The sequence below is a fragment of the Schistocerca cancellata genome, chromosome 8 (genome assembly GCF_023864275.1).
Source record: "Schistocerca cancellata isolate TAMUIC-IGC-003103 chromosome 8, iqSchCanc2.1, whole genome shotgun sequence".
NCBI lineage: Eukaryota > Metazoa > Arthropoda > Insecta > Orthoptera > Acrididae > Schistocerca > Schistocerca cancellata.
In genome coordinates, this window is record NC_064633.1 from 395,899,905 (window position 1) to 395,924,432 (window position 24,528).

The window sequence follows — 24,528 nt, forward strand, 5'->3', positions numbered from 1 at the left end:
CCAGAGATAAGGGTATCGTCAGGAGTGTCTCAGGGAAGGGTGATAGGACCACTGTTGTTCTCTACATTCACAAATGACCAACGGACATACTGATCAGCAGTCTACGGATATCTGCTGATGATGTTGCAGTGGGGACTGTAGAATTATACAAAATGACTTGGACAAAGTTTCTAGCTGTTGCGATGAATGGCAGCTCGCTCTATACATAGGAAAAGGTAAGTTAATGAGGATGAGTAGGGAAAAAATCCTGTAACATTCGAATACACCATTACTAGGGAGCACCCTGAACATTCATTTCGATTAAATATCTAGACTTAACGTTGCAAAGCGATATCAAAGCGAGTAGGTAAGGTTGGTAGTAACGAAGGCGAATGCTTGTCTTCGTTTTATAGGGAGAATTTTGGGAAAGTGTACTAATCCACACAGGAGACGGCGTATAAAACGCTGGTCCGACCCATTCTTGAGTACCAGGTCAGATTAAAGGAACGTATCGAAGCAATTCAGCTGTTAGATTTGTTACTGGCAGGTTAGATCAACAAGCACGTATTACGGGGATGCATTATGAACTCAATTTCCCTGGAGGGAAGACAATGCACTTTCCACAAATTTGGCCAAATTTAGAGACCCTATATTTGATGCCGATTGCAGAACGATGCTACTGCACCAACGTACATTTCGCACAAGGTCCGTGAAGATAACATGCGAGAAATTTGGGATCATAAAGAGGCTTTCAGGCAATCGTGTTTGCGAGTGGAACAGGAGAGGAAATAAGTAGCAGCAGTACAGGGTACCCTCCGCCATGCACTGTACGGTGGTTTGCGGGATATGCAGATCTAGATGTAGACTTGCCGTTCGGCGTCGGTACTGGTACGGCGACGTATAGTTGAAAAACAAGCACAGAAAACAACAAGAAACACAAGCGTTACAGTCGCAGACAGTCAACATCGATATGGGCAATACGAGCGGGACCGTTGCTCGTAATGCTGTTTTATCTCAACGCCAGCAACAGTGCTACTGCTCATCGCGAGTGTCGACGCATTAAAGGAATACGGAGAGGTCCTCTTTCCGCACCGGTGTGGATGAATATGATTCGGAAGTTCGAATTATCTGGCGATTTGGGAGTGACTCCTGGGAGAGGCCGACGGCCAATTGTGCCACAAATTATTGAAGGAATTGTTGTTGCCGTGGCTGAGGACGTTGGACACAATGTGCGAGCTTCATGTAGCGGACGACCTGTGTTACGACAACTGAATATTCCATGGTCTTCTGTCCGAAAAGTACTGCAAACAACTGTGAAATGGCATCCATATAAACTCCACATTGCTCGCCACCTTTTGGCACGTGACACAGATATTTGAGCAGATTTTTGCTCTTTATCTTGGTGGGACTGAAGTTGATAACCTGTGGCCTTGGTGCATTTTGTGGAGTGATGAAGCACACTTTACGCTCACTGGAGCCGTCAGCACACAATTGTCACATTTGCGAATCGTCACGAACGTTCATGAAATTCCGCTGCGTAGTGAACGCATCGCAATATGATTTGACTGCACGGTACAGTTCATGATTGGACCATTTTTCCTTGAGGAACTTAAAGACCGATGACATGCAGCGTGAACGCACACGTTACTGTAATCTACTTCGCCAACATGTGATCCCTACTCACGAGGAGAGAAGTGCTTGGGCTCAACTGTCTTGATGCGCGATGAAACTCCACCTCTGTTCCTGAGGTTACTCGGTTACTCAGTAAAATATTCGGAGGGAACGGAATCATTAGCGAATCGTTCAAAAATGGTTCAAATGGCTCTGAGCACTATGGGACTTAACTTCTGAGGTCATCAGTCCCGTAGAACTTAGAACTACTTAAACCTAACTAACCTAAGGACATCAGACACAGCCATGCCCGAGGCAGGATTCGAACCTGCGACCGTGGCGATCGTGCGGTCCCAGACTGTAGCGCCTAGAACCGCTCGGCCACTCCGGCCGGCAGCGAATCGTTCCAAACTGCGTGGCCATCAAGATCATCAGATTTGAACCAGAGTGAATTATGGCTTTAGGGTTACCTGAATGTCAAGGTTTATCAACTGGACACTAACACAGTTTGGAGTTTGCTACGTTTTTGCTACACAGCATGGCACCGCATTCTTCACACCGCGCAGCTACAGGGAAAGTTCTTCAAAATAAGGCACATACTTTTATATGGAATGCCATTAAGTTTTTGTCGAAACAGGCAAACAAAGAAGCAATAATCTCATTCAAAACTGTTCTTGAGACGGCCGGACGGAATGGCCGAGCGGTTCTAGGCGCTTCAGTCTGGAACTGCGCGACCGCTACGGTCGCAAGTTCGAACCCTGCCTCGGGCATGGATGTGTGTGATGTCCTTAGGTTGGTTAGGTTTAAGTAGTTCTATGTTCTAGGGGACTGATGACCTCAGATGTTAAGTCCCATAGTGCTCAGAGCCATTTGAACCATTTTGTTCTTGAGACGGTTACAGGGAGCGTTATCTTTTCCAATCTCTGTCAGTAAAGAGAACGTTGAGTGAGAGGGGAAAACATACCTACAGTTTCGTCCCAGGGCTTCACTGCTTCAGGAAGGATGCGGAAGAAGGAAAAGAAAATTTTATTTGTGGGTAATATATGGGGGACTGACAAATAATTTTCATGTGACATACGTTGTTTAGTTTGCAACGTCAGTATCATAGTAAATGTCATGCTACGTTTTTACCCGCCTTTTTGTGTTATGAGATTTCCTTCCAGCTGTGTGTGGTCGATTTTGTTTTGCTTTGAGATCTTTTGTTTATATGATTATTCCTTTTTGGGTACCGTCCGCCCCGGGTAACTGAGTAGTCAGCGTGGCGGATTGTCAATCCTCTGGGCCCGGGTTCGATTCGATTCCCGGCTGGGTCGGGGAATTTTCTCCGCCCGAGGACTGGGTGTTATGCTGTCCTCATCATTATCCTATCATCCTCATCGACTGCAGGTCGCCGAAGTGGCGTCAGTTTGAAAGACGAACACCCAGCGAACGGCCTGCCCGACAGGGGGCTCTAGCCATACGATTAAATAAATTTTTGGGTACTCTAGCGGGAATCTATTGACTTTGAACATCTATACAGGGCGTAACAAAAAAGGTAGGACCAGATTGTCAGGGAACATTCATCACACACATAGGGAGAAAATACAGGGTGTTTAAAAAATGACCGGTATATTTGAAACGGCAATAAAAACTAAACGAGCAGCGATAGAAATACACCGTTTGTTGCAATATGCTTGGGACAACAGTACATTTTCAGGCGGACAAACTTTCGAAATTACAATAGTTACAATTTTCAACAACAGATGGCGCTGTAAGTGATGTGAAAGATATAGAAGACAACGCAGTCTGTGGGTGCGCCATTCTGTACGTCATCTTTCTGCTGTAAGCGTGTGCTGTTCACAACGTGCAAGTGTGCTGTAGACAACATGGTTTATTCCTTAGAACAGAGGATTTTTCTGGTGTTGGAATTCCACCGCCTAGAACACAGTGTTGTTGCAACAAGACGAAGTTTTCAACGGAAGTTTAATGTAACCAAAGGACCGAAAAGCGATACAATAAAGGATCTGTTTGAAAAATTTCAATGGACTGGGAACGTGACGGATGAACGTGCTGGAAAGGTAGGGCGACCGCGTACGGCAACCACAGAGGGCAACGCGCAGCTAGTGCAGCAGGTAATCCAACAGCGGCCTCGGGTTTCCGTTCGCCGTGTTGCAGCTGCGGTCCAAATGACGCCAACGTCCACGTATCGTCTCATGCGCCAGAGTTTACACCTCTATCCATACAAAATTCAAACGCGGCAACCCCTCAGCGCCGCTACCATTGCTGCACGAGAGACATTCGCTAACGATATAGTGCACAGGATTGATGACGGCGATATGCATGTGGGCAGCATTTGGTTTACTGACGAAGCTTATTTTTACCTGGACGGCTTCGTCAATAAACAGAACTGGCGCATATGGGGAACCGAAAAGCCCCATGTTGCAGTCCCATCGTCCCTGCATCCTCAAAAAGTACTGGTCTGGGCCGCCATTTCTTCCAAAGGAATCATTGGCCCATTTTTCAGATCCGAAACGATTACTGCATCACGCTATCTGGACATTCTTCGTGAATTTGTGGTGGTACAAACTGCCTTAGACGACACTGCGAACACCTCGTGGTTTATGCAAGATGGTGCCCGGCCACATCGCACGGCCGACGTCTTTAATTTCCTGAATGAATATTTCGATGATCGTGTGATTGCTTTGGGCTATCCGAAACATACAGGAGGCGGCGTGGACTGGCCTCCCTATTCGCCAGACATGAACCCCTGTGACTTCTTTCTGTGGGGACACTTGAAAGACCACGTGTACCGCCAGAATCCAGAAAAAATTGAACAGCTGAAGCAGTACATCTCATCTGCACGTGAAGCCATTCCGTCAGACACGTTGTCAAAGGTTTCGGGTAATTTCATTCAGAGACTACACCATATTATTGCAACGCATGGTGGATATGTGGAAAATATCGTACTATAGAGTTTCCCAGACCGCAGCGCCATCTGTTGTTGAAAATTGTAACTACTGTAATTTCGAAAGTTTGTCTGCCTGAAAATGTACTGTTGTCCCAAGCATATTGCAACAAACGGTGTATTTCTATCGCTGCTCGTTTAGTTTTTATTGCCGTTTCAAATATACCGGTCATTTTTGAAACACCATGTATGTTATATGGACGTGGGTCCAGAAGAAGTTCATTTCCGTACTAGTGCTCAGTTTCTACAACTCTTCCATACATTAATCGTCTACTGTGAAACAAAACCTTATCCATGAACAGTACATGAACTAAAGTGAGGGTTGACACATTGCTGAAGGAACCATTCGCAGACGTCGTACTCGTGCAGGAAAATCAACAGCTGGTAGTGCCTGCCTCACATAGTATTCTCCAGACAGTCATGTGGTCAACATTATGTACTTGTTACAACTAACAGTCTTACGCTGACACTTACGGCTCATGCAGGAAAATCAACAGCTGGTAGTGCCTGCCTCACATAGCATTCTCCAGACGGTCATGTGGTCAACATTATGTACTTGTTACAACTAACAGTCTTACGCTGACACTTACGGCTGTAATCAACTGCACAAAGAAGTTCCCAACTCGGTTCCCTCGCTCTTCCCTAGTCGCGAGTAGTAGACGTAAGCGTCCCATGCACCCTACGACGGCGATCAATTTCTTCATACGTCCTACTGTCGGGGCACCATCCTTCTGGTGATCTCTTCCAATACAAACGTTGAGCGCCACGGCAATTTCCATCTGCTAATCCGAAGAGCAGAATGGTATCTGCCAACTCCTCATTCGTTAGGAGAACTAAACTGTTAATCCCACAAGCATCATCCTAGCAGAGCAATGATATCGTCGCTTGTCAACACAAGCAATGAAGTGAGTCACATGTCAACATTACCCTCGTTCAGATGCGACAACAAACGCTGTCGGTGAACTTAAAAATTACCTTTCTGTACACTCCAACCAAACGTAATCAAGTGGGTATTTCGATTATTTCATGTAATGCTGGTACATTGTTTCTGTGTATTTCCGATGATTAATCTCATTATGAAGAGAAGTAGAAAATGAGCTCTAACATGGAAATAAAAGTGTTTCCACGGCCATCATCACAGAACACATTTATTCCTCTTGTGTGAGGAATGTTTCCTGGAACTTTGACCATACCTTTTTGTCACGTCCTGATTTGTCCTATTACTGTACGTACTGACAGAACCTAATCAGTTACTGCAGTCGTTTGCAGACTACCTAGCTGTAGCTTAAAAATTAACATTTGCGCATAAGTTACAGGTGTCGAACCACAACTCCCCTACCGCAGGATGGTCGTTCGCAGTGAAGCTCACACCACTTCCATTGTTCTCTCCTCTACTGCATCACCAGCACGGTTATGGGCCAAGTTATTTTGTGTGGACGCTATAAGAGAAATAGCCGTAAAATGGAAGTTATTTCTACAAATAAATGCTGCACAGAACAACATGTTGAGGCATGTGGTATGACGCGAAAATGCGTAATGGTCGATTTCTAAACATTATAGGTTACAGTTTTCTCTAGGAAATAAATTTCCATCTCTGAAACAAATAAAGCAGATACTAATTTAAAGCAATTATAAGACCGAAGAGATTATTAACCCTGCAAACTGCTTGAAGAATACGATGTTTATTGATAATTAGTTTCGCTTAGGGTACTGTTCTCAAGCCAACTTAACAAGGAAGAGTATAAAAAAATGGTAATCATTATTATACAGTGTGTGGATAAATATAGTATTTAGATAATAGAACACATGTATCACCATATATAACTGTGTTAAAAATGTGACAAGTTTCATATTACTCAGTTAAAACAACAAACGTGGATGTTTCATTGTTAAATATGAAATTTTTATATCAAGCAATGACGAAAGAATCCATTAACAAAACCTTTCTACATGAAGTATTGTTATATTGTTGTATCTAGGCAGACAATCATAACATAGTCTGAACTATTGCAAAATTGAGAAACAGGTGAAAAAGTTAGTGTACAAACTGCTAGTGCACATTTACAAAGAAACAGAAAAATTGCTACCTGTACACGTAACTTGCCAACCCTGTTCTCCTAATGTACGTCTATAACTCGTGATAGTAAGAGGAGTTAGGCCTGCACTGACAGACTAAACGAATGGTATCTCTATGCATAATAGTTAGAGGGATATAGAGGACTATTTAGGGGCCAAAGACAGTATAACTGTTGATTCCTCTGTCAAAGAAATGCGCATAAATATACATTCATAACGATCACTATGATGAACATACATCACCCTCTTTGATCAAAATTTACAATGTCTTCGGACCTTTCAATAAACGTTGTGTATATGAAGTAGCTTAATTGTAACTCTACAATGAATCATTCTTTTGATTATACACTCCTGGAAATGGAAAAAAGAACACATTGACACCGGTGTGTCAGACCCACCATACTTGCTCCGGACACTGCGAGAGGGCTGTACAAGCAATGATCACACGCACGGCACAGCGGACACACCAGGAACCGCGGTGTTGGCCGTCGAATGGCGCTAGCTGCGCAGCATTTGTGCACCGCCGCCGTCAGTGTCAGCCAGTTTGCCGTGGCATACGGAGCTCCATCGCAGTCTTTAACACCGGTAGCATGCCGCGACAGCGTGGACGTGAACCGTATGTGCAGTTGACGGACTTTGAGCGAGGGCGTATAGTGGGCATGCGGGAGGCCGGGTGGACGTACCGCCGAATTGCTCAACACGTGGGGCGTGAGGTCTCCATAGTACATCGATGTTGTCGCCAGTGGTCGGCGGAAGGTGCACGTGCCCGTCGACCTGGGACCGGACCGCAGCGACGCACGGATGCACGCCAAGACCGTAGGATCCTACGCAGTGCCGTAGGGGACCGCACCGCCACTTCCCAGCAAATTAGGGACACTGTTGCTCCTGGGGTATCGGCGAGGACCATTCGCAACCGTCTCCATGAAGCTGGGCTACGGTCCTGCACACCGTTAGGCCGTCTTCCGCTCACGCCCCAACATCGTGCAGCCCGCCTCCAGTGGTGTCGCGACAGGCGTGAATGGAGGGACGAATGGAGACGTGTCGTCTTCAGCGATGAGAGTCGCTTCTGCCTTGGTGCCAATGATGGTCGTATGCGTGTTTGGCGCCGTGCAGGTGAGCGCCACAATCAGGACTGCATACGACCGAGGCACACAGGGCCAACACCCGGCATCATGGTGTGGGGAGCGATCTCCTACACTGGCCGTACACCACTGGTGATCGTCGAGGGGACATTGAATAGTGCACGGTACATCCAAACCGTCATCGAACCCATCGTTCTACCATTCCTAGACCGGCAAGGGAACTTGCTGTTCCAATAGGACAATGCACGTCCGCATGTATCCCGTGCCACCCAACGTGCTCTAGAAGGTGTAAGTCAACTATCCTGGCCAGCAAGATCTCCGGTTCTGTCCCCCATTGAGCATGTTTGGGACTGGATGAAGCGTCGTCTCACGCGGTCTGCACGTCCAGCACGAACGCTGGTCCAACTGAGGCGCCAGGTGGAAATGGCATGGCAAGCCGTTCCACAGGACTACATCCAGCATCTCTACGATCGTCTCCTTGGGAGAATAGCAGCCTGCATTGCTGCGAAAGGTATCCACTGTACTAGTGCCGACATTGTGCATGCTCTGTTGCCTGTGTCTATGTGCCTGTGGTTCTGTCAGTGTGATCATGTGATGTATCTGACCCCAGGAATGTGTCAATAAAGTTTCCCCTTCCTGGGACAATGAATTCACGGTGTTCTTATTTCAATTTCCAGGAGTGTATTTAAGGTTTGCAACGCTGTTACATTATATGCCAAAATACTCGTACTTCTCGTAAAATAAACTGAGTGGAAACAAGTACTATTTAACACGTAATTTGCTTTAAGTTTCAATGTATCCCTCCCCCCCCCCCACACCCACACACACACACTTTTAAAAGACGGTAGCAGTTTCATAGCTAATGCTTTGTTCATGAAAAAATTATTAAACAATCACCCAGTTTTAAATTGGCTCTCGGTGCATGATGTTCAGTTGGCCTAGTAATAGATAACATGACAAAAATAGTTCTTAATGCTAGCAGGAAATTAGTTTAGAATAAATTCTGTCTCAAATTTACTGCAATCAACGTATTTTAAGTGGTAGTTTCATTTTTATGATCACTTTTGAAGTGCTATTCAAAATAATTGAGAGCTATGTGCAAAATAGTGCACCGTCAGGACCGAAATTGTGCGCGTTTATAAGTTCAAATGATTTTTTACGTACGCTGAACAGTGATTATGCATTAGACTATCATTCATCAAGAACTTAGAGAAAGCTCCAAGACTAATCTTGGCTGTGACTCTTCGCAAATGCAAATTAATGACTCGAGAACGGATACCACGACGTCACAAATGATGTACAGAAGGCAGAATGTGAGCCTACAGTTCTGAACAACGGTCATTCTTGTCATGTTTGCAAATTATTCAGAGGTAGAAGATCAACATTTAATAATTATAGGGTGTATATCCAAATGCACGTAAAGTTCATTAGAACCCAATGGGTGTTATGGAACACCTCATTCTTCTTGTTTGTTTCTTTTTAATCTCATTTCAGGACCCAAGCAGCTCTATACCACTGGGGACTCTGTTGGCGATCGTCGTCACATTCCTGTCGTACGTTGGCTACGCTTTCATGGTGGGCGCCTGCGTACTGAGAGATGCTACTGGCAACGAAACCATGTACCCCATGGACGTATTTGACAACGCAAGCAGTGTAGATCCATTATCACTCATCAATTACTGCGCCAACTCAACGTGCAAATTCGGACTTCAGAACGATAATCAGGTGAGGTGGCTGGATGGAATTTTTCTTCTTCAGGGCCAGCAGCATTATACAGGGTGTACATTAAGACCGGGAACACTTTCAATTATTTATTGCACAAGCACGAAACATTGTACAGATATCATACATATGCCATTTTGAAGAGAAACTCGGAAAGTTTTTTTCATGTATACCGCCACAGCGTAGTTTGGGAATTTGCCGATAGTGAGCGCTAGTCGCAAACATGGTGAGTTCAGGTGCGGAGGGAGCTTTCTGGTGTTGGAGTTTCATGAAATGGCCTCCCCGATTACCAGATCTCACTCCGTGTGACTTTTTTCTGTGGGGACACATTAAAGATCTGGTGTATGTGCCAGCTTTACCTCCTGATGTAGCAGAGCTCCGGGAGAGAATACGGGAAGCGACTGCCAGTCGACGATGCCATGCTGGGACAGGTATGGCAAGAACTCGATTACCCTATTGATGTCTGCCAGGTCACCCATGGTTCGCATATCGAATGTTTGTTAAAACAGAGTTTCTCTTCAAAATGCAATATGTATGTCATCTGTACAATGTTTAGTTCCTGTGCAGTAAATAATTGAAAGTGTTCCCGGACTTTATCTAAGCCCTGTATATGTCTGATAACGACATGATTGTTAGAATAGATGTACCAAAATAGCTGCTTATAGTAACAAATCTTTATTTGCGGCAGACTGTCTCAGCATTTACCGCTATTTTCAAGTACGTCTAGACTGATGTGACGTCCTTATTACGTCGTTAGTGAACTCTCTTATGACTGTCACTGTTTTAATAAGATGGTATGTGATGTAATATAATGAAAACAAAATATGAATTACGGTGTATCAGCAGTTTGAGAGTTCCATTCCTGCGCGCTATATATTTACAAAGATCTTTACAAACATGCAGGGTCGTAAGAGTGGAACTGTCAAACTACTGTCACACCAATTTTTTAACGTTTTATTTTCAATATTTTACGTCATTTACCATCTTATATAAAAAAGTGAGTATTATAAGACAGTTCACTAACGACGTAATATGGAGGTCACATCAGTTTAGACGTACTTGACAATGACGATAAATACCGAAGCAGTCTGTCGTAAGCAGCTATTTTAGTGCATCTGTTCTAATAAGATGAGACGGAGCTTTGCGCTCGACAATTTTCAACAGTTATTGTTTTTACGCTGGAATTTTCTGCGTCATTAAGACACTGTAACTATTTTACTGAAGTATTATGGAAGATTAAATATAACTCTCTCAGCGAGAGACACTGAGTTGTGCTTTTCTTATTAAACACCAGGTAAACAAAATTTTTATGATGTAACATTGCCACAAACATTCCTGTTTCAATAAACTCTTTTGTAATCTATTTACCACCTTCATAATCCTATAGTATGTTGTGTACACATTTTCTATCGTGGATATTGTTTGAAATGTAATAAGAAAAAGAACTACTTTCAGTCATAAAATTTAAAAATGTTTTTATTTGTATTATAATTTTTTATCATGATATACAGGACGTTACAAAAAGGTACGGCCAAACTTTCAGGAAACATTCCTCACTCACAAAGAAAGAAAATATGTTATGTGGACATGTGTCCGGAAACGCTTACTTTCCATGTTAGAGCACATTTCATTACTTCTCTTCAAATCACATTACTCATGGAATGGAAACACACAGCAACAGAACGTACCAGCGTGACTTCAAACACTTTGTTACAGGAAATGTTCAAAATGTCCTCCGTTAGCGAGGATACATGCATCCACCCTCCGTCGCATGGAATCCCTGATGTACCGATGCAGCCCTGGAGAATGGCGTATTGTATCACAGCCGTCCACAATACGAGCACGAAGAGTCTCTACATTTGGTACCGGGGTTGCGTAGACAGGAGCTTTCAAATGCCCCCATAAATGAAAGTCAAGAGGGTTGAGATCAGGAGAGCGTGGAGGCCATGGAATTGGTCCGCCTCTACCAATCCATCGGTCACCGAATCTGTTGTTGAGAAGCGTACCAACACTTCGACTGAAATGTGCAGGAGCTCCATCGTGCATGAACCACATGTGTCGTACTTGTAAAGGCACATGTTCTAGCAGCACAGGTAGAGTATCCCGTATGAAATCATGATAACGTGCTCCATTGAGCGTATGTGAAAGAACATGGGGCCCAATCAAGACATCACCAACAATGCCTGCCCAAACGTTCACAGAAAATCTGTGTTGATGGCGTGATTGCACAAGTCAACATCACCATCCTTCAATTGGGCCAACTGGCGGTGAATCGAGGAAGTACAGTACATACTGACGAAACTAAAATGAGCTCTAACATGGAAATTAAGCGTTTCCGGACACATGTCCACATAACATCTTTTATTTATTTGTGTGTGAGGAATGTTTCCTGAAAGTTTGCCCGTACCTTTTTGTAACACTCTGTATTTTGAGCTCTGGTGGCCCCTGCCTCGCCATGTGTTTAACTTCATTATTCCGTCAACATTTGTATGTAGGAGTTCTTGCTGGTCTGGTTCTCTTCGACAGTTACACATATGTGAAGAACGGATAATCTACATTTGCACCACAGATATTGCACATTTCGCTGGTTTCCTTACACGTACTTGGCGTAGTCATAAAGTTTTAACTATCACCTCGAAAAAAATAAAGGTCTTTTTTTTTTTTCTTTTTTTTTTTTTTTTTTAACTGGTACCAGCTACTCACGGAGATCCAGTGTGGGCTGTAATTATCGTACAGCAGCGAAATATCGTAGATATGTTAATGCGGAATCGATTCACGCAGGAAAGCAAGTTAATTAATTACAGTTGTGGCCACTAGTTGCAAGTCTGACGCTGTACACTATTTGTGTAATGGTATTACATCCACCCTATCATTTGAGAAACTATAAAGTGAGTGAACAGTATGGGTATCGAGAAAAGAGACTGTGCGCTATTTGTGAAACTGTTTCAAGTGAACGGCAACAATTACAATGCTGCATTGAGATAGTATCGCCGACAGAAAGGTCTTAGGAGTGCCCCGATGTCATTAAACAGTTTAATGAAGAAGAAAATGAAATTCGAAAACACGGGTGAACATGGCGTGGCACCTGGTAGAGGAAGGCCTCCTGTCTCGGTAGAAGTTATTGACGAGGATGCTGTTGCTATTAACTGACCATGCAGCACGTGCCCCGTGTAGTGCTAGTACTCAAGCAATGTCACGAGAATTATACACCCCACGATCAGCAGTAAGGCAAGTTTTGCGGTCTATTTTACACTGGTATCCGTACAAGATGCAGACTGCGCAGCAGCTGAAACCTCATGATCAGTAGCAATGTTCTGAATGCATTCTTCTGTTTCTGGTACTGGTACGGATCGAAGTTGATGACTTGTCGCCGGGGAATATTATATGGAAGGACGATACATATATTACACCGCAGGGTACAGTGAATACAAGTAACTGTTAAACTGCGATTTCTGTACGAATAACCATTGCACTCGCCGATGTGACTGTGTGGTGTGGATTCACAAGCATCTTTATTCTTGGCCCGTTCTTCTTTGAAGAGAATACAACATGAGGGCTTGTCAGGTGTACGTGACATCTTCACTTCACCGAGACGTCCTTCTACAGCATCTGATTCCTGCTTTGGGAGAGCGCAGCTCTGTGGAAACCACTGAATTCGACACCTCATATCTCTCACCCAGTGAAAGATCAGCTTAGTGCTACATGTGCCAAACGTATTTTCTCCAGAAGTTTTTCAGATCCAAAATCACCTGATCTGAATCCATGTGACTTTTGGCTCTGTGGATATCTGAAAGAACGTGTTGCTCAGATTCCACTGGGACTACTGCGAGCAAAACTGTTGATCAAATCCTTATATGGATGCATCATCTCGTCGATGTCTCTGGTGTTCGTATTCAACAATCTGTGTAAATGACAGTTAATAATAAAGGTAACATTACGCCTTTCCCATTTGTTTCGCCTTTTCTGCCCACGTCCCGTTCCTGTTCGTCTTTCTTGCATTCAAAGCGCCAGATGATGATGATGATGGTGATGATGATGTTTGTTTTGTGAGGCCCTCAACTGCGCGGTTATCAGCGCCCATACAAATTCCCAACCTTTGCTCAGTCCATTCTCGCCACTTTCGTGAATGATGATATGCAATGATGAGGACAACACAAACACCCAGTCATCTCGAGGCAGGTGAAAATCCCTGACCCCGCTGGGACTCGAACACGGGACTCCGTGCTCGTGAAGCGAGAACGCGACCTCTAGACCACGAGCTGGGGACAGAGCGCCAGATTTGGAGCTAGTGGTCAAAATTATAACTAATTTTTTTTTCAAGGGTGAATCGGTTTCGCAGTAACACATTAGAATATCCACCAAATTTCGCTGCAACACGATAATTACAGTCTACACTGGACCTCTTTAACGGGCTGAATTTTCATTATAACCACCTGGTGCACGTCTGCAGTCCTGGTAACTTCGATATCCCCGCGCTGCAGTTTCATAGCGAGCCGCTAGACGAGCTAAACAAAGTGACACAGCCGACTGGTAAAGTGAAGTATCTTGCAGTCATTCATTTCTGTATTTGAAGAACGCTGCAACAATGCGTGCCGAGATCGGGACGTATATGGCGTAGTGAACCATCATATGACACTGGTTAGGTGGTTCTGACGCTTCCAATGAGGTCAGTGCAGTCTCGGTGACGAAAAACGTAGTGGCAGACCACATCTCTGTGAAGAAGCGGCTACCGCAAGAGAAGCTGGGGCCCAGGAAGACTGGCGTGTCACAATCCAGTGGAAAAAGTAAAATTCAGTCGAGGATCAGTATTCAACATCTGCCACGACATTTTGCACATGACAAAGGTTGCTTCTCGCTTGATTCCCCATTCAAGAATCCCGTCAAACCGAGGCAGCACCGTAAATGTGCAACTGTGACAGGCAAATGTAGAAGGCTTCCTTGAGGCCTAGTCACCATAGACGAGAGCTAGGTGTATTACTATGGTCACAAAGCAAAGGAGAAAAGCTAGTGGTGTGAACATATGGATTCATCTATGGATAAGACCCAGTCACCTTCGGGAAAGGCAACGCTGACTGTTTTTGAGACTGTCATTGTGTGATCATGACAGATTGTGTTCGTAGCGGGCAATTTCTCACAGTACAGTCATCTCCTGACGTGGTTACGGGAGTCCGTCACGATGAAGCTAAGCGTCATGGTGAGCTGTCCATGACAATGTTTTTCCTCGACGACAACGACCCAGCTCATGTTGCACAGGATACAGCCACACATGTTGCTTCTCTGGACTATCAAATTTTGCCTCCCTCTCACCCCCCCCCCCCCTCCATCACCCATATCTTCCTCACAAGGCACCCAGCGACTTCTTTCTTCTTCCTTGAGTGAGGAATCTAATGTGTGAAAGGAGTTTCCAGAATGATGATTTTCAAGGGGGGGGGGAGATTTCCTGAACGCTGAAAATGAAGAGTTCTACGACCTATGTCTCCGCCAAGCCACCAATTGTTGGGAAACAGGTGTCGCTGTGAAGGGTGAATATGTGGAGGGTGGCTATTGCCAGGTTTCATGCTCACAGCTTCGTTTTTCCAAGTGATAATTATAAGTTTGTGAGTAGCCTTCGCATTAACATTTTGAAGACCTGTGTACGATACAAGAATACGATCCACAAGTGTTCAAAATGATAATACACTCCTGGAAATGGAAAAAAGTACACATTGACACCGGTGTGTCAGACCCACCATACTTGCTCCGGACACTGCGAGAGGGCTGTACAAGCAATGATCACACGCACGGCACAGCGGACACACCAGGAACCGCGGTGTTGGCCGTCGAATGGCGCTAGCTGCGCTGCATTTGTGCACCGCCGCCGTCAGTGTCAGCCAGTTTGCCGTGGCATACGGAGCTCCATCGCAGTCTTTAACACTGGTAGCATGCCGCGACAGCGTGGACGTGAACCGTATGTGCAGTTGACGGACTTTGAGCGAGGGCGTATAGTGGGCATGCGGGAGGCCGGGTGGACGTACCGCCGAATTGCTCAACACGTGGGGCGTGAGGTCTCCACAGTACATCGATGTTGTCGCCATTGGTCGGCGGAAGGTGCACGTGCCCGTCGACCTGGGACCGGACCGCAGCGACGCACGGATGCACGCCAAGACCGTAGGATCCTACGCAGTGCCGTAGGGGATCGCACCGCCACTTCCCAGCAAATTAGGGACACTGTTGCTCCTGGGGTATCGGCGAGGACCATTCGCAACCGTCTCCATGAAGCTGGGCACACCGTTAGGCCGTCTTCCGCTCACGCCCCAACATCGTGCAGCCCGCCTCCAGTGGTGTCGCGACAGGCGTGAATGGAGGGACGAATGGAGACGTGTCGTCTTCAGCGATGAGAGTCGCTTCTGCCTTGGTGCCAATGATGGTCGTATGCGTGTTTGGCGCCGTGCAGGTGAGCGCCACAATCAGGACTGCATACGACCGAGGCACACAGGGCCAACACCCGGCATCATGGTGTGGGGAGCGATCTCCTACACTGGCCGTACACCACTGGTGATCGTCGAGGGGACACTGAATAGTGCACGGTACATCCAAACCGTCATCGAACCCATCGTTCTACCATTCCTAGACCGGCAAGGGAACTTGCTGTTCCAACAGGACAATGCACGTCCGCATGTATCCCGTGCCACCCAACGTGCTCTAGAAGGTGTAAGTCAACTACCCTGGCCAGCAAGATCTCCGGATCTGTCCCCCATTGAGCATGTTTGGGACTGGGTGAAGCGTCGTCTCACGCGGTCTGCACGTCCAGCACGAACGCTGGTCCAACTGAGGCGCCAGGTGGAAATGGCATGGCAAGCCGTTCCACAGGACTACATCCAGCATCTCTACGATCGTCTCCATGGGAGAATAGCAGCCTGCATTGCTGCGAAAGGTGGATATACACTGTACTAGTACCGACATTGTGCATGCTCTGTTGCCTGTGTCTATGTGCCTGTGGTTCTGTCAGTGTGATCATGTGATGTATCTGACCCCAGGAATGTGTCAATGAAGTTTCCCCTTCCTGGGACAATGAATTCACGGTGTTCTTATTTCAATTTCCAGGAGTGTATACAGGGTGATTTTTTTTTTCCATTGTGTACAAAATGCATGGTTTCCATGCTAGAGACCATTTACTCAGTCATAAATTGTTACAGAGACTGTGGTTAAATATGCGCTGTACCAGGCAGCCGAAGTTACGGTGTGTGTTGAAAATGGTTTCCATATGCCTCAAAGCATACATGTACACCCTGTAGTATGTTCTGTCTCACACGTTCACGTCGGTCAGCCTGCCTCCGGACAGTGTCAAAGGCAGCATGAGTACGCTGCACATCTGGAATAGGCTCTGCATACGTGATACTTTTGAGATGGTTCCATAACCAGAAATCACACGTGTTGAGATCCGGTCAACGAACAGGCCATGCAACTGGACTACCTCGTCCAATCCATCGACCAGGTACAACACGACTGAGATGCGTCCGGATGTTAACGGCTACCATCGTGTAGCAGCCACACAACCCTTAGAATGATCAAGGCATTTCTTCCAGCAAGGGAGGCAGAGTCACCCGCGAGAAACGCCGATATTTCCGGCCTGTTAGGCGACGTGGAAGGAAGACTGGTCACAAAATACTGTCACCAGTTATCCCAGCCCACACACTCCGGTTGCATCAATGCTGATCATTCGTTGTCATCGTTCCATGAGGGTTCTGCCAACTATCCTGTAGATGACTGTGATAAAAGTTGAACATACCGCTCCCCCTAAAGGTGGCCTCATCTGTGAATGGATGACACGAATCCTGAAATCGTGCTTGCCTGGTGAACAAACTAGTGAGAAAACTGCTTCCGATGTGGAAAATCTGTCGCTAGTAAGCCCTTCACATCCATATGATAAGGGTACCAACAATTGTCATGAAGAATGCTCCACATGGTCATCTGGCTAACCCTGTACTGGCTAACCCTGTACTGACACGGCGGTCGCCTTCCACAGCGTTAACCATATTTTCCTGTAAGTCTGGTGTCCGAACATTTCGGTTACATCGTTCATGATTTCCTGCTTCCTGAAACGACCCTGTCTCAGACAACGGCGAAACACTATTGCAAAATTCTGAATGCTATGGTTGTTGTCATTTGCCTTTCCGTAAGTAAACACCATGTCGGTAAGCTCTCGATTGGAATACGGAACCATTGTGTACAACACTGTATCACATTCATTACAAAGTGAGTCAGTAAGAGAAGTGAATCGGACACAACATTACCAATTACTACGGCAGAAGAGGGCGGTAGGGCCTGATGTATAATGAACAGTACCACCCTCTTGGAGGAAACCAAGGATGCTGTAACCGTGGCTGCATGGTACAGCGCGTATTAGACCGCAGTCTCTGTAACAAATTATGACTGAGTAAATGGAAACCATGCTTTTCCGGACCTAAGTTCATAAAACCTTTCTTAGTTCTGTATCCTCTCACCGATCAATCCCTAGATCTTGTACACGATGGAAAAGTCACCCTGTATGTACGAAAACCAGTGTAATGTGCAAAATCTATCTTTAGTAATGTGTACCGTACATAGTTCAAAGTCTATGCAACTGATAACAGAAGTAATGAGGGCATTACCATGTGAAGCACCTGAATAGGCATATTTGGAATTAGAAATGCATCTTGCTTTTTAATAAGTATCACGACTGGTGACTGAAGGTGAATGTGTTTCCTGTTACCTTTTATGAATGTAACACGATCACAACGTCTTCGGCTACTAGGATTCGTCAATTGAAGGCTGACAATTCTCTTTAAGCATATTTAATCCTCTGTGTTTTACTGGACCAAATTACACGTGCTGATATTCATAATCTTTCTTGTAGCCTTGTTAGTAAGATGTTTAGGGACGCATTTCATACAGAGTTTATGAGGCGCAAACCAGTTGTCAATTGTTTTTATAAGTAACGCCATAACTATTTTGAAACACCATCAGTTATGAATATTCTTTGCCACGAAATATATTCAAGAGTACAATCAATGATTTTGCAACCAGTGAATAGAGATACACGACCCATATTCTTTAAACTTCTTCATTATTCAATGCATTGTCACAGTGAACGTTTTGTTTGATGTGCTCGGAGGTTGCGATTACCGTCGCCCCACACATAGCTTCAGAATGCATTATGTTTTTGGTTGGAAGGAGCCACAGGTGAGCTTTCATCGCTATATATGAGCATGCCTTGTTTCCGCGTATGCTGCGCCCTCTTCTTCCTCGCGATCGCTGGATCTCTCGCCGCGCTGAAGTGCATTCCACCATCTCTGTTAAGGATGTTTTCGGTGATTTTTAGTTTGATGGCTTCTTTAATTTTACGGTCCCAGAAGCCATTAGTGCGAGCCACGACAGACGTTTAGTTAGATTTGATCCGGCTACTGTTTTCTAGAACATACGCATCTAAAGCGAAATTTTCGGGATAGTGTAGGCGATAAAACTTCGCATGCTCCTTCCTGCGTTGCTCTCAATGTGTGCACTGTTTGTCCGACGTAAGATTGGCCACATTCCCAGTGCATCTTGTAGTCTCCAAGTGTTTGTACTGTCTGGTCTGTTCCGTAACTTCGTTCAGGACTTGCGAATGGTTTGTCATGCTGTATTCACCCTAAAAGCCAACATGTTCCTTCGCTTGATCAAATGCATAAGTTTATTTCTATGCACTTGATAATATTTTAGCGAATATCTTGTGTCGTATGCTCTATCAGGCTGATAGTCCTACAGCTTGTCTTACCTCTCTCCTTTCTTTTGAAATACAACAGTTATAAAATTGCTCCAGATTTGGAAATTGTCTTCTTTTGCAGACATTATTGAAGCAATTTACAAGTTGCTTTTGTGTTACTTTTCCTCCCGCTTTAACAATTTCTACTAGAAAACCGCCAGCTCCCGACAGCTTTACTCCCTCGAACTATTTCATCCACCTCGTCAGACATTAGTGCTACGATCTTATTATTTTGATAACAGTTTATCTGTATTTCTGATTCGGTGGCTTAATAACCGGTAAGTGTTCGTCATGTTCAGGTGATGGAGCTGGTGTCGTGGTGGGGACCTCTGATCTACGGCGGGTGCTTCGCAGCGGCACTATCGTCAGCTATTGCAAGTCTCGTGGGAGCTCCTCGAGTTTTACAGGTAAGTAATTTTCTGCTATCGTGGCGGGAAGTCCGATGTATATGTCGTAGATATACCGTTCTTGAGGTGGTTTTCGTTGTAGGCCATAACTTTCATTTGATATTGTGAGGGTGCATAGCATTACCTGTGGTCATACACAGCCAGGAGCGGGAGAGTTGCAGTTTTACATCCTACTGACGCCCACACTAATAACTGAGTTGATGTAAGGTGAACCAAGTATACGTCTACGCCTATACTTGGCAAACCGTCTTATTATGTATGGCGGAGGCTGCTTTTCATACCACTGTCACTTCCTCCCTGTCCAAATCCACTGGCCAATTATGCGCGGGAAGAAAGATTGTTGGTAAGCCTCCGTGCGAGCTCACGTTTCTCTAATTGTGCGTTCGTAGTCTTTCACGAGCTGTACGTAGGAGAAAACGGTATATTGGTTGACTTTTCTAGGAACGTATGATTTCGCAATTTTAACAGGAAATCTCACCGAAATGAGCAACGTCTCTCTTGCAGCGTCTATTACTGTTGTTGGATGAGCATCACATTGATACTAAACGAACCAGTGACGAAACGCACTGCCCTTCTTTGGATCTCCTCTGTGTCCTCCAACTGTCCTATCTGATAAGGGTGTCAGAACTTCGAGAAATATTCAGCTATCGGTAAAACGAGGGTTTTGTACACCGCCTTCTTCGTGGGTGGACTACACGTCCTGAGGATTCTTCTAAAGAATCTCACTCTGGCATCTGCCTTTCCTACGATATTTTTTGTGTAGTCGTTCCATTTCAAGCAGTCTCTCCCCCACACCCCCCACCCCACCCCCACACCCCACCCCTCACGCACACACAGATATTAAACAGATCTGGCTGCTTGCAGCGATTGTTCGGAAATCGTGTAATCACACACTAACGGATGCTTTGCACCTTTTTATGCTGAGTTTCAACAGACTCATGAATTATCCGACGTTACTGACTAAAGCTTTCAGCTACCATCATTAACGACCGTGGAGTTCTCAAGATCCAACATGAGTAAAATAACATTTACATACATTCTAAGACAAAAAAAGACGCACAACGAAGGAATTGTCCGAACAGGACAGAAATCGGTACATGTGATGTGCATGTGCAGTCAAACAAAAATTACAATTTCAGAAAAATGATTTATTGAAGAGAAAGAGATTCACAGATTGAGCAAGTCAATAACGCGATGTTCCACCTCTGGCTCTTATGCAAGCAGTTGTCCGGATTTGCATTGATTGATAGAGTTATTGGATGTCCCCCTGAGGGATAACGTGCCAAATTCGATCCAATTCGCGCGTTAGATCGTCAGAATACCGAGCTAGTTGGAGAGTCCTGCGCAAAAGGCTCCAAATGTTCTCAACTGGGAAGAGATTCGGCGACCTTGCTTGCCAAGGAAGGGTGTGGCAAGCACGAAGAAAAGCAAAAGAAACTCTCGCCGTGTGCCGTTGAGGTAGGTCCTTCGTGGTGCGTCTTTTTCTTTTTTTTTCACCTGAAATTACTTTTACGACTGAAGATCTCTCTCTCTCTTAAGAGTGATATAGGTGTTCCATTAGCTAGGAATTCCTCAATTTATTCACAAAGTTGGTCCAATATTCCGTATTATCGTCCTTTGTTGATTAGGCAGCAAACCCGAACTCTATCTAACGCCTTACGGAAGTCGTGGAACACATCAGCCTGAGCGCCAGGAATTACTGTGGACGAACTAAGTAAGTTGTTTTTCACACGTGCGTTATTTGTAAAATCAATGTTGAATGCTGCAGAGAAGGTATTCGGTTCACAGAAAGTTCATAACACAGGACCTTAAAATGTATTCTAAAATTGTGCAGCAGACTGACGTCAGCAGTATACGGCTATAGCTTTACGTCTTTCTTCGATGCCCCTTCATGAAAACGAGATTGATTTGCGCAGGTTTGAAATCACTTGGAACGTTTCGTAATTCGTACCTCCAGTCACCTGCGGTGTACTGCAGCTAGAAGAGGAGCAAGCTGTTTCGCATAACCTACGTATACTCGTTTTGGTATCCCATCACATCCAGTCCCCGGTTCTGTCTGTTGAGCGATTTTAACTGATTTTCTATCACACGGTCACTTATCTTGATTATTGGCAATTTGAAATTATTGGGACGATTGGAAAGAGAGATCGCAGTACTACCATCTGCAGTGAAACCGTTTTGGAAGTAGGAACTTATGTTTCGCTCTTCTCTCTGTCATCCTTCGTTCAACTTCGTTACAGTCACTGAGTCTCTGGACAAATAGCTTTGACCGTTTGCTATTTTAACATAATGTCAAAGAATTTATTGCCAGATCGCTAGATAGAGTTTTACTTTCGGATTCTTTGACTGGTTCGCTTATAGCTCACCATAAGCTACTCATCATTTCTTTCAGTTTCTGTTCGTCTAAGAGCCTTTGGCTACGTTGTTTTTGAAGCACCTTTCCAACACAGCTGTAAAACGACTGTGGATTTTTTTCCATACCTCACAACCGTGTTCGGCACATATCTGTCAAAGGCATACATACAATACTCTTGAACTTTGTCCAGCCATACGCAACATTTTCAGTCTCAGGGATGAATGTTTGATACTGACAGCTTACGTAAATTGAAATCTGTGTCCTGTCACGATTAATAACCAAAAATATCCTCCTATCTTTCTTTAAATTCCGATTGTAATCTGTTGTCAATGATGATATCACGGCCTTATCGTCACTGATTCCCTGCTCTCCGTTAACTGATCTGAACCGTAGTCCGCCCTTATACGAGTCCACTGTGCTCACCACACATCACCTCCCTCGGTTTTAGTTTCGATTTTAGCCTTCGCTGAAGCCATGTTCTGTGGGAGCAAATAAGATCTGTTCTTATCGACATGACTGATCAGCTGAGGAAGGATGTTTGCAAATATCGACAATATTATTTCTTTGAAACGCACCAGCCGCCTCATTACTCAAATATATAATGTTATTGCTGACTGTTAACAAGGGCGCCTATTCTCGTGGGCGACGATTGGGGAGTGGGAGGGGGAGGCGCAACACCCCTCCCCCTTTAGCTGTCAGGGGAAAAAATTTAAATATCGGTATTACGCAAGTTTTTAACAGGTTCGGAATTACAACTTCTTTAAGGCTACTTACGAGCTGCCATTCGTCTTCCAAAATATTAAAGATACACCATACCCCACGTCTAGGCCACCCTACAAACTATCATATGGGCGCCCTTGCCTGTTAGGCATACCCATTCCAGACCTACAACACGTACAAGAAGCCCCTCATACATATTCATAATAAAAAAGATTAAAGTCAATAAAAAGTGTAATCAGTATCATTTGAGTCTAAATAACATTTGGGTAAAGTTAAGTAGTGATTCTCAAGCATAGTGCAAAGCAGTGCTAGAAGCACAGAGATTGGTCAGTAATGAAATTAGGCAACATAATGCAAGAAAAATGGCTCTGAGCACTATGGGACTTAACATCTATGGTCATCAGTCCCCTAGAACTCAGAACTACTTAAACCTAACTAACCTAAGGACGTCACACAACACCCAGTCATCACGAGGCAGAGAAAATCCCTGACCCCTCCGGGAATCGAACCCGGGAACCCGGGCGTGGGAAGCGAGAACGCTACCGCACGACCACGAGCTGCGGACATTATGCAAAAAAATTTTGCAAAAAAATTTGACCTAAACGAAAAATATATGATTTGCACTTGCAGATACTTATTTACGTGAACAATCCTACAATCCTATGACACATGGTAGACAAAACAGAACAGACAGCTCAGAAAAAATCAAGAGAAAGCAGCAACCATAATTAAGCATGCTCATGAGAGAACAACTGCAGGAGAACTTCCAAAACACATTTTACCGAAGAATATTGAATCTCACTGTCATACAACTAAGTAAAGTAGTAACATACTTGTTTCGAAAAATTTTAAATGCATTTCATTACATGACATTAATGTTTGTTGAACAGATCATGAATACATTTTGTAACGATTTTTAACATGTCAGTTTAACATAAGGTTTATGATGTAATTAAATTATTATTATTTTTTTATAATTACTATTTCATATCTAAAAATTCATCTACTGACTAGAAGGAATTATTCACTCAGAAATTCTTTTAATTTGTTTTTAAATTCTGGTTGGCTGTCTATCAGAGTTTTAATCTTATTTGGTAATACAACATTAACAAGAAAAAGGAACACACATACACATTAGGGACAAAATAATAGAAACAGAACGTACTGCAGCACAAGAAGGAAGAACAATAATGTAAAAATAGGACGAACGAGAAAATTCATAATAAAACAAGTAAATGACCTCATTAAAACTAGAAAACTCATATAAACAAATAGTAAGGTAACAAAGAAGCTCTATTAAAATCTATAAAGAAAAAACGAGAAAAAGGGGCAATAGCTACAAAATCAGGTAAAGTTATACTGTGGTGCTCATAGTTGGAATATCCAAATAAAACAAAGAAGAATTATAAAAAAAATAATGTCCAAAAACTAAAGTCTGATCTACCCATTAGATTCCAAATGAAATTGAAAAACACCTTAAAATATTAAATACTTGATCAAGAAAACAGAAACAAACAATATTAGAAAACAAAAAAAAGCAGCACCAAAACACAGAATGCAGTTCAAGACATACATAGAAAATATCCCATTGAGATTAGTTATCAATTTCAAGAGTGGTCACACATACCACACTGCAAAGTTCAGACATTAATACTTAGCTGAACATTATAAACTAGAGAACAACAGAAGTATATAAAACTCCTTAGCATTCATATCAAAACAAAAAGATTCACACATCCTGCCAATTACAAAACTGATCTCCTTTGATGTCCAATATATACACTTTAATCCAGTCAGTGACACAATAAACATCATAAAAGAACAACTGGCAGAAAACCTAGAAACCCCAAATACCGTTACATAAGAACTAA

At 44.1% G+C, this 24,528-nt stretch overlaps 1 protein-coding gene across 1 annotated transcript in view; it reads left to right on the forward strand.

Annotated features, from left to right (window-relative positions):
- LOC126094474 (bumetanide-sensitive sodium-(potassium)-chloride cotransporter-like) overlaps positions 1-24,528 on the forward strand; it is a 618,436-nt gene that overhangs the window by 464,409 nt on the left and 129,499 nt on the right. The window contains 2 exon segments of the mRNA XM_049908865.1: positions 9,187-9,417; positions 19,474-19,581. Coding sequence (XP_049764822.1) covers positions 9,187-9,417; positions 19,474-19,581 — 339 coding nt within the window.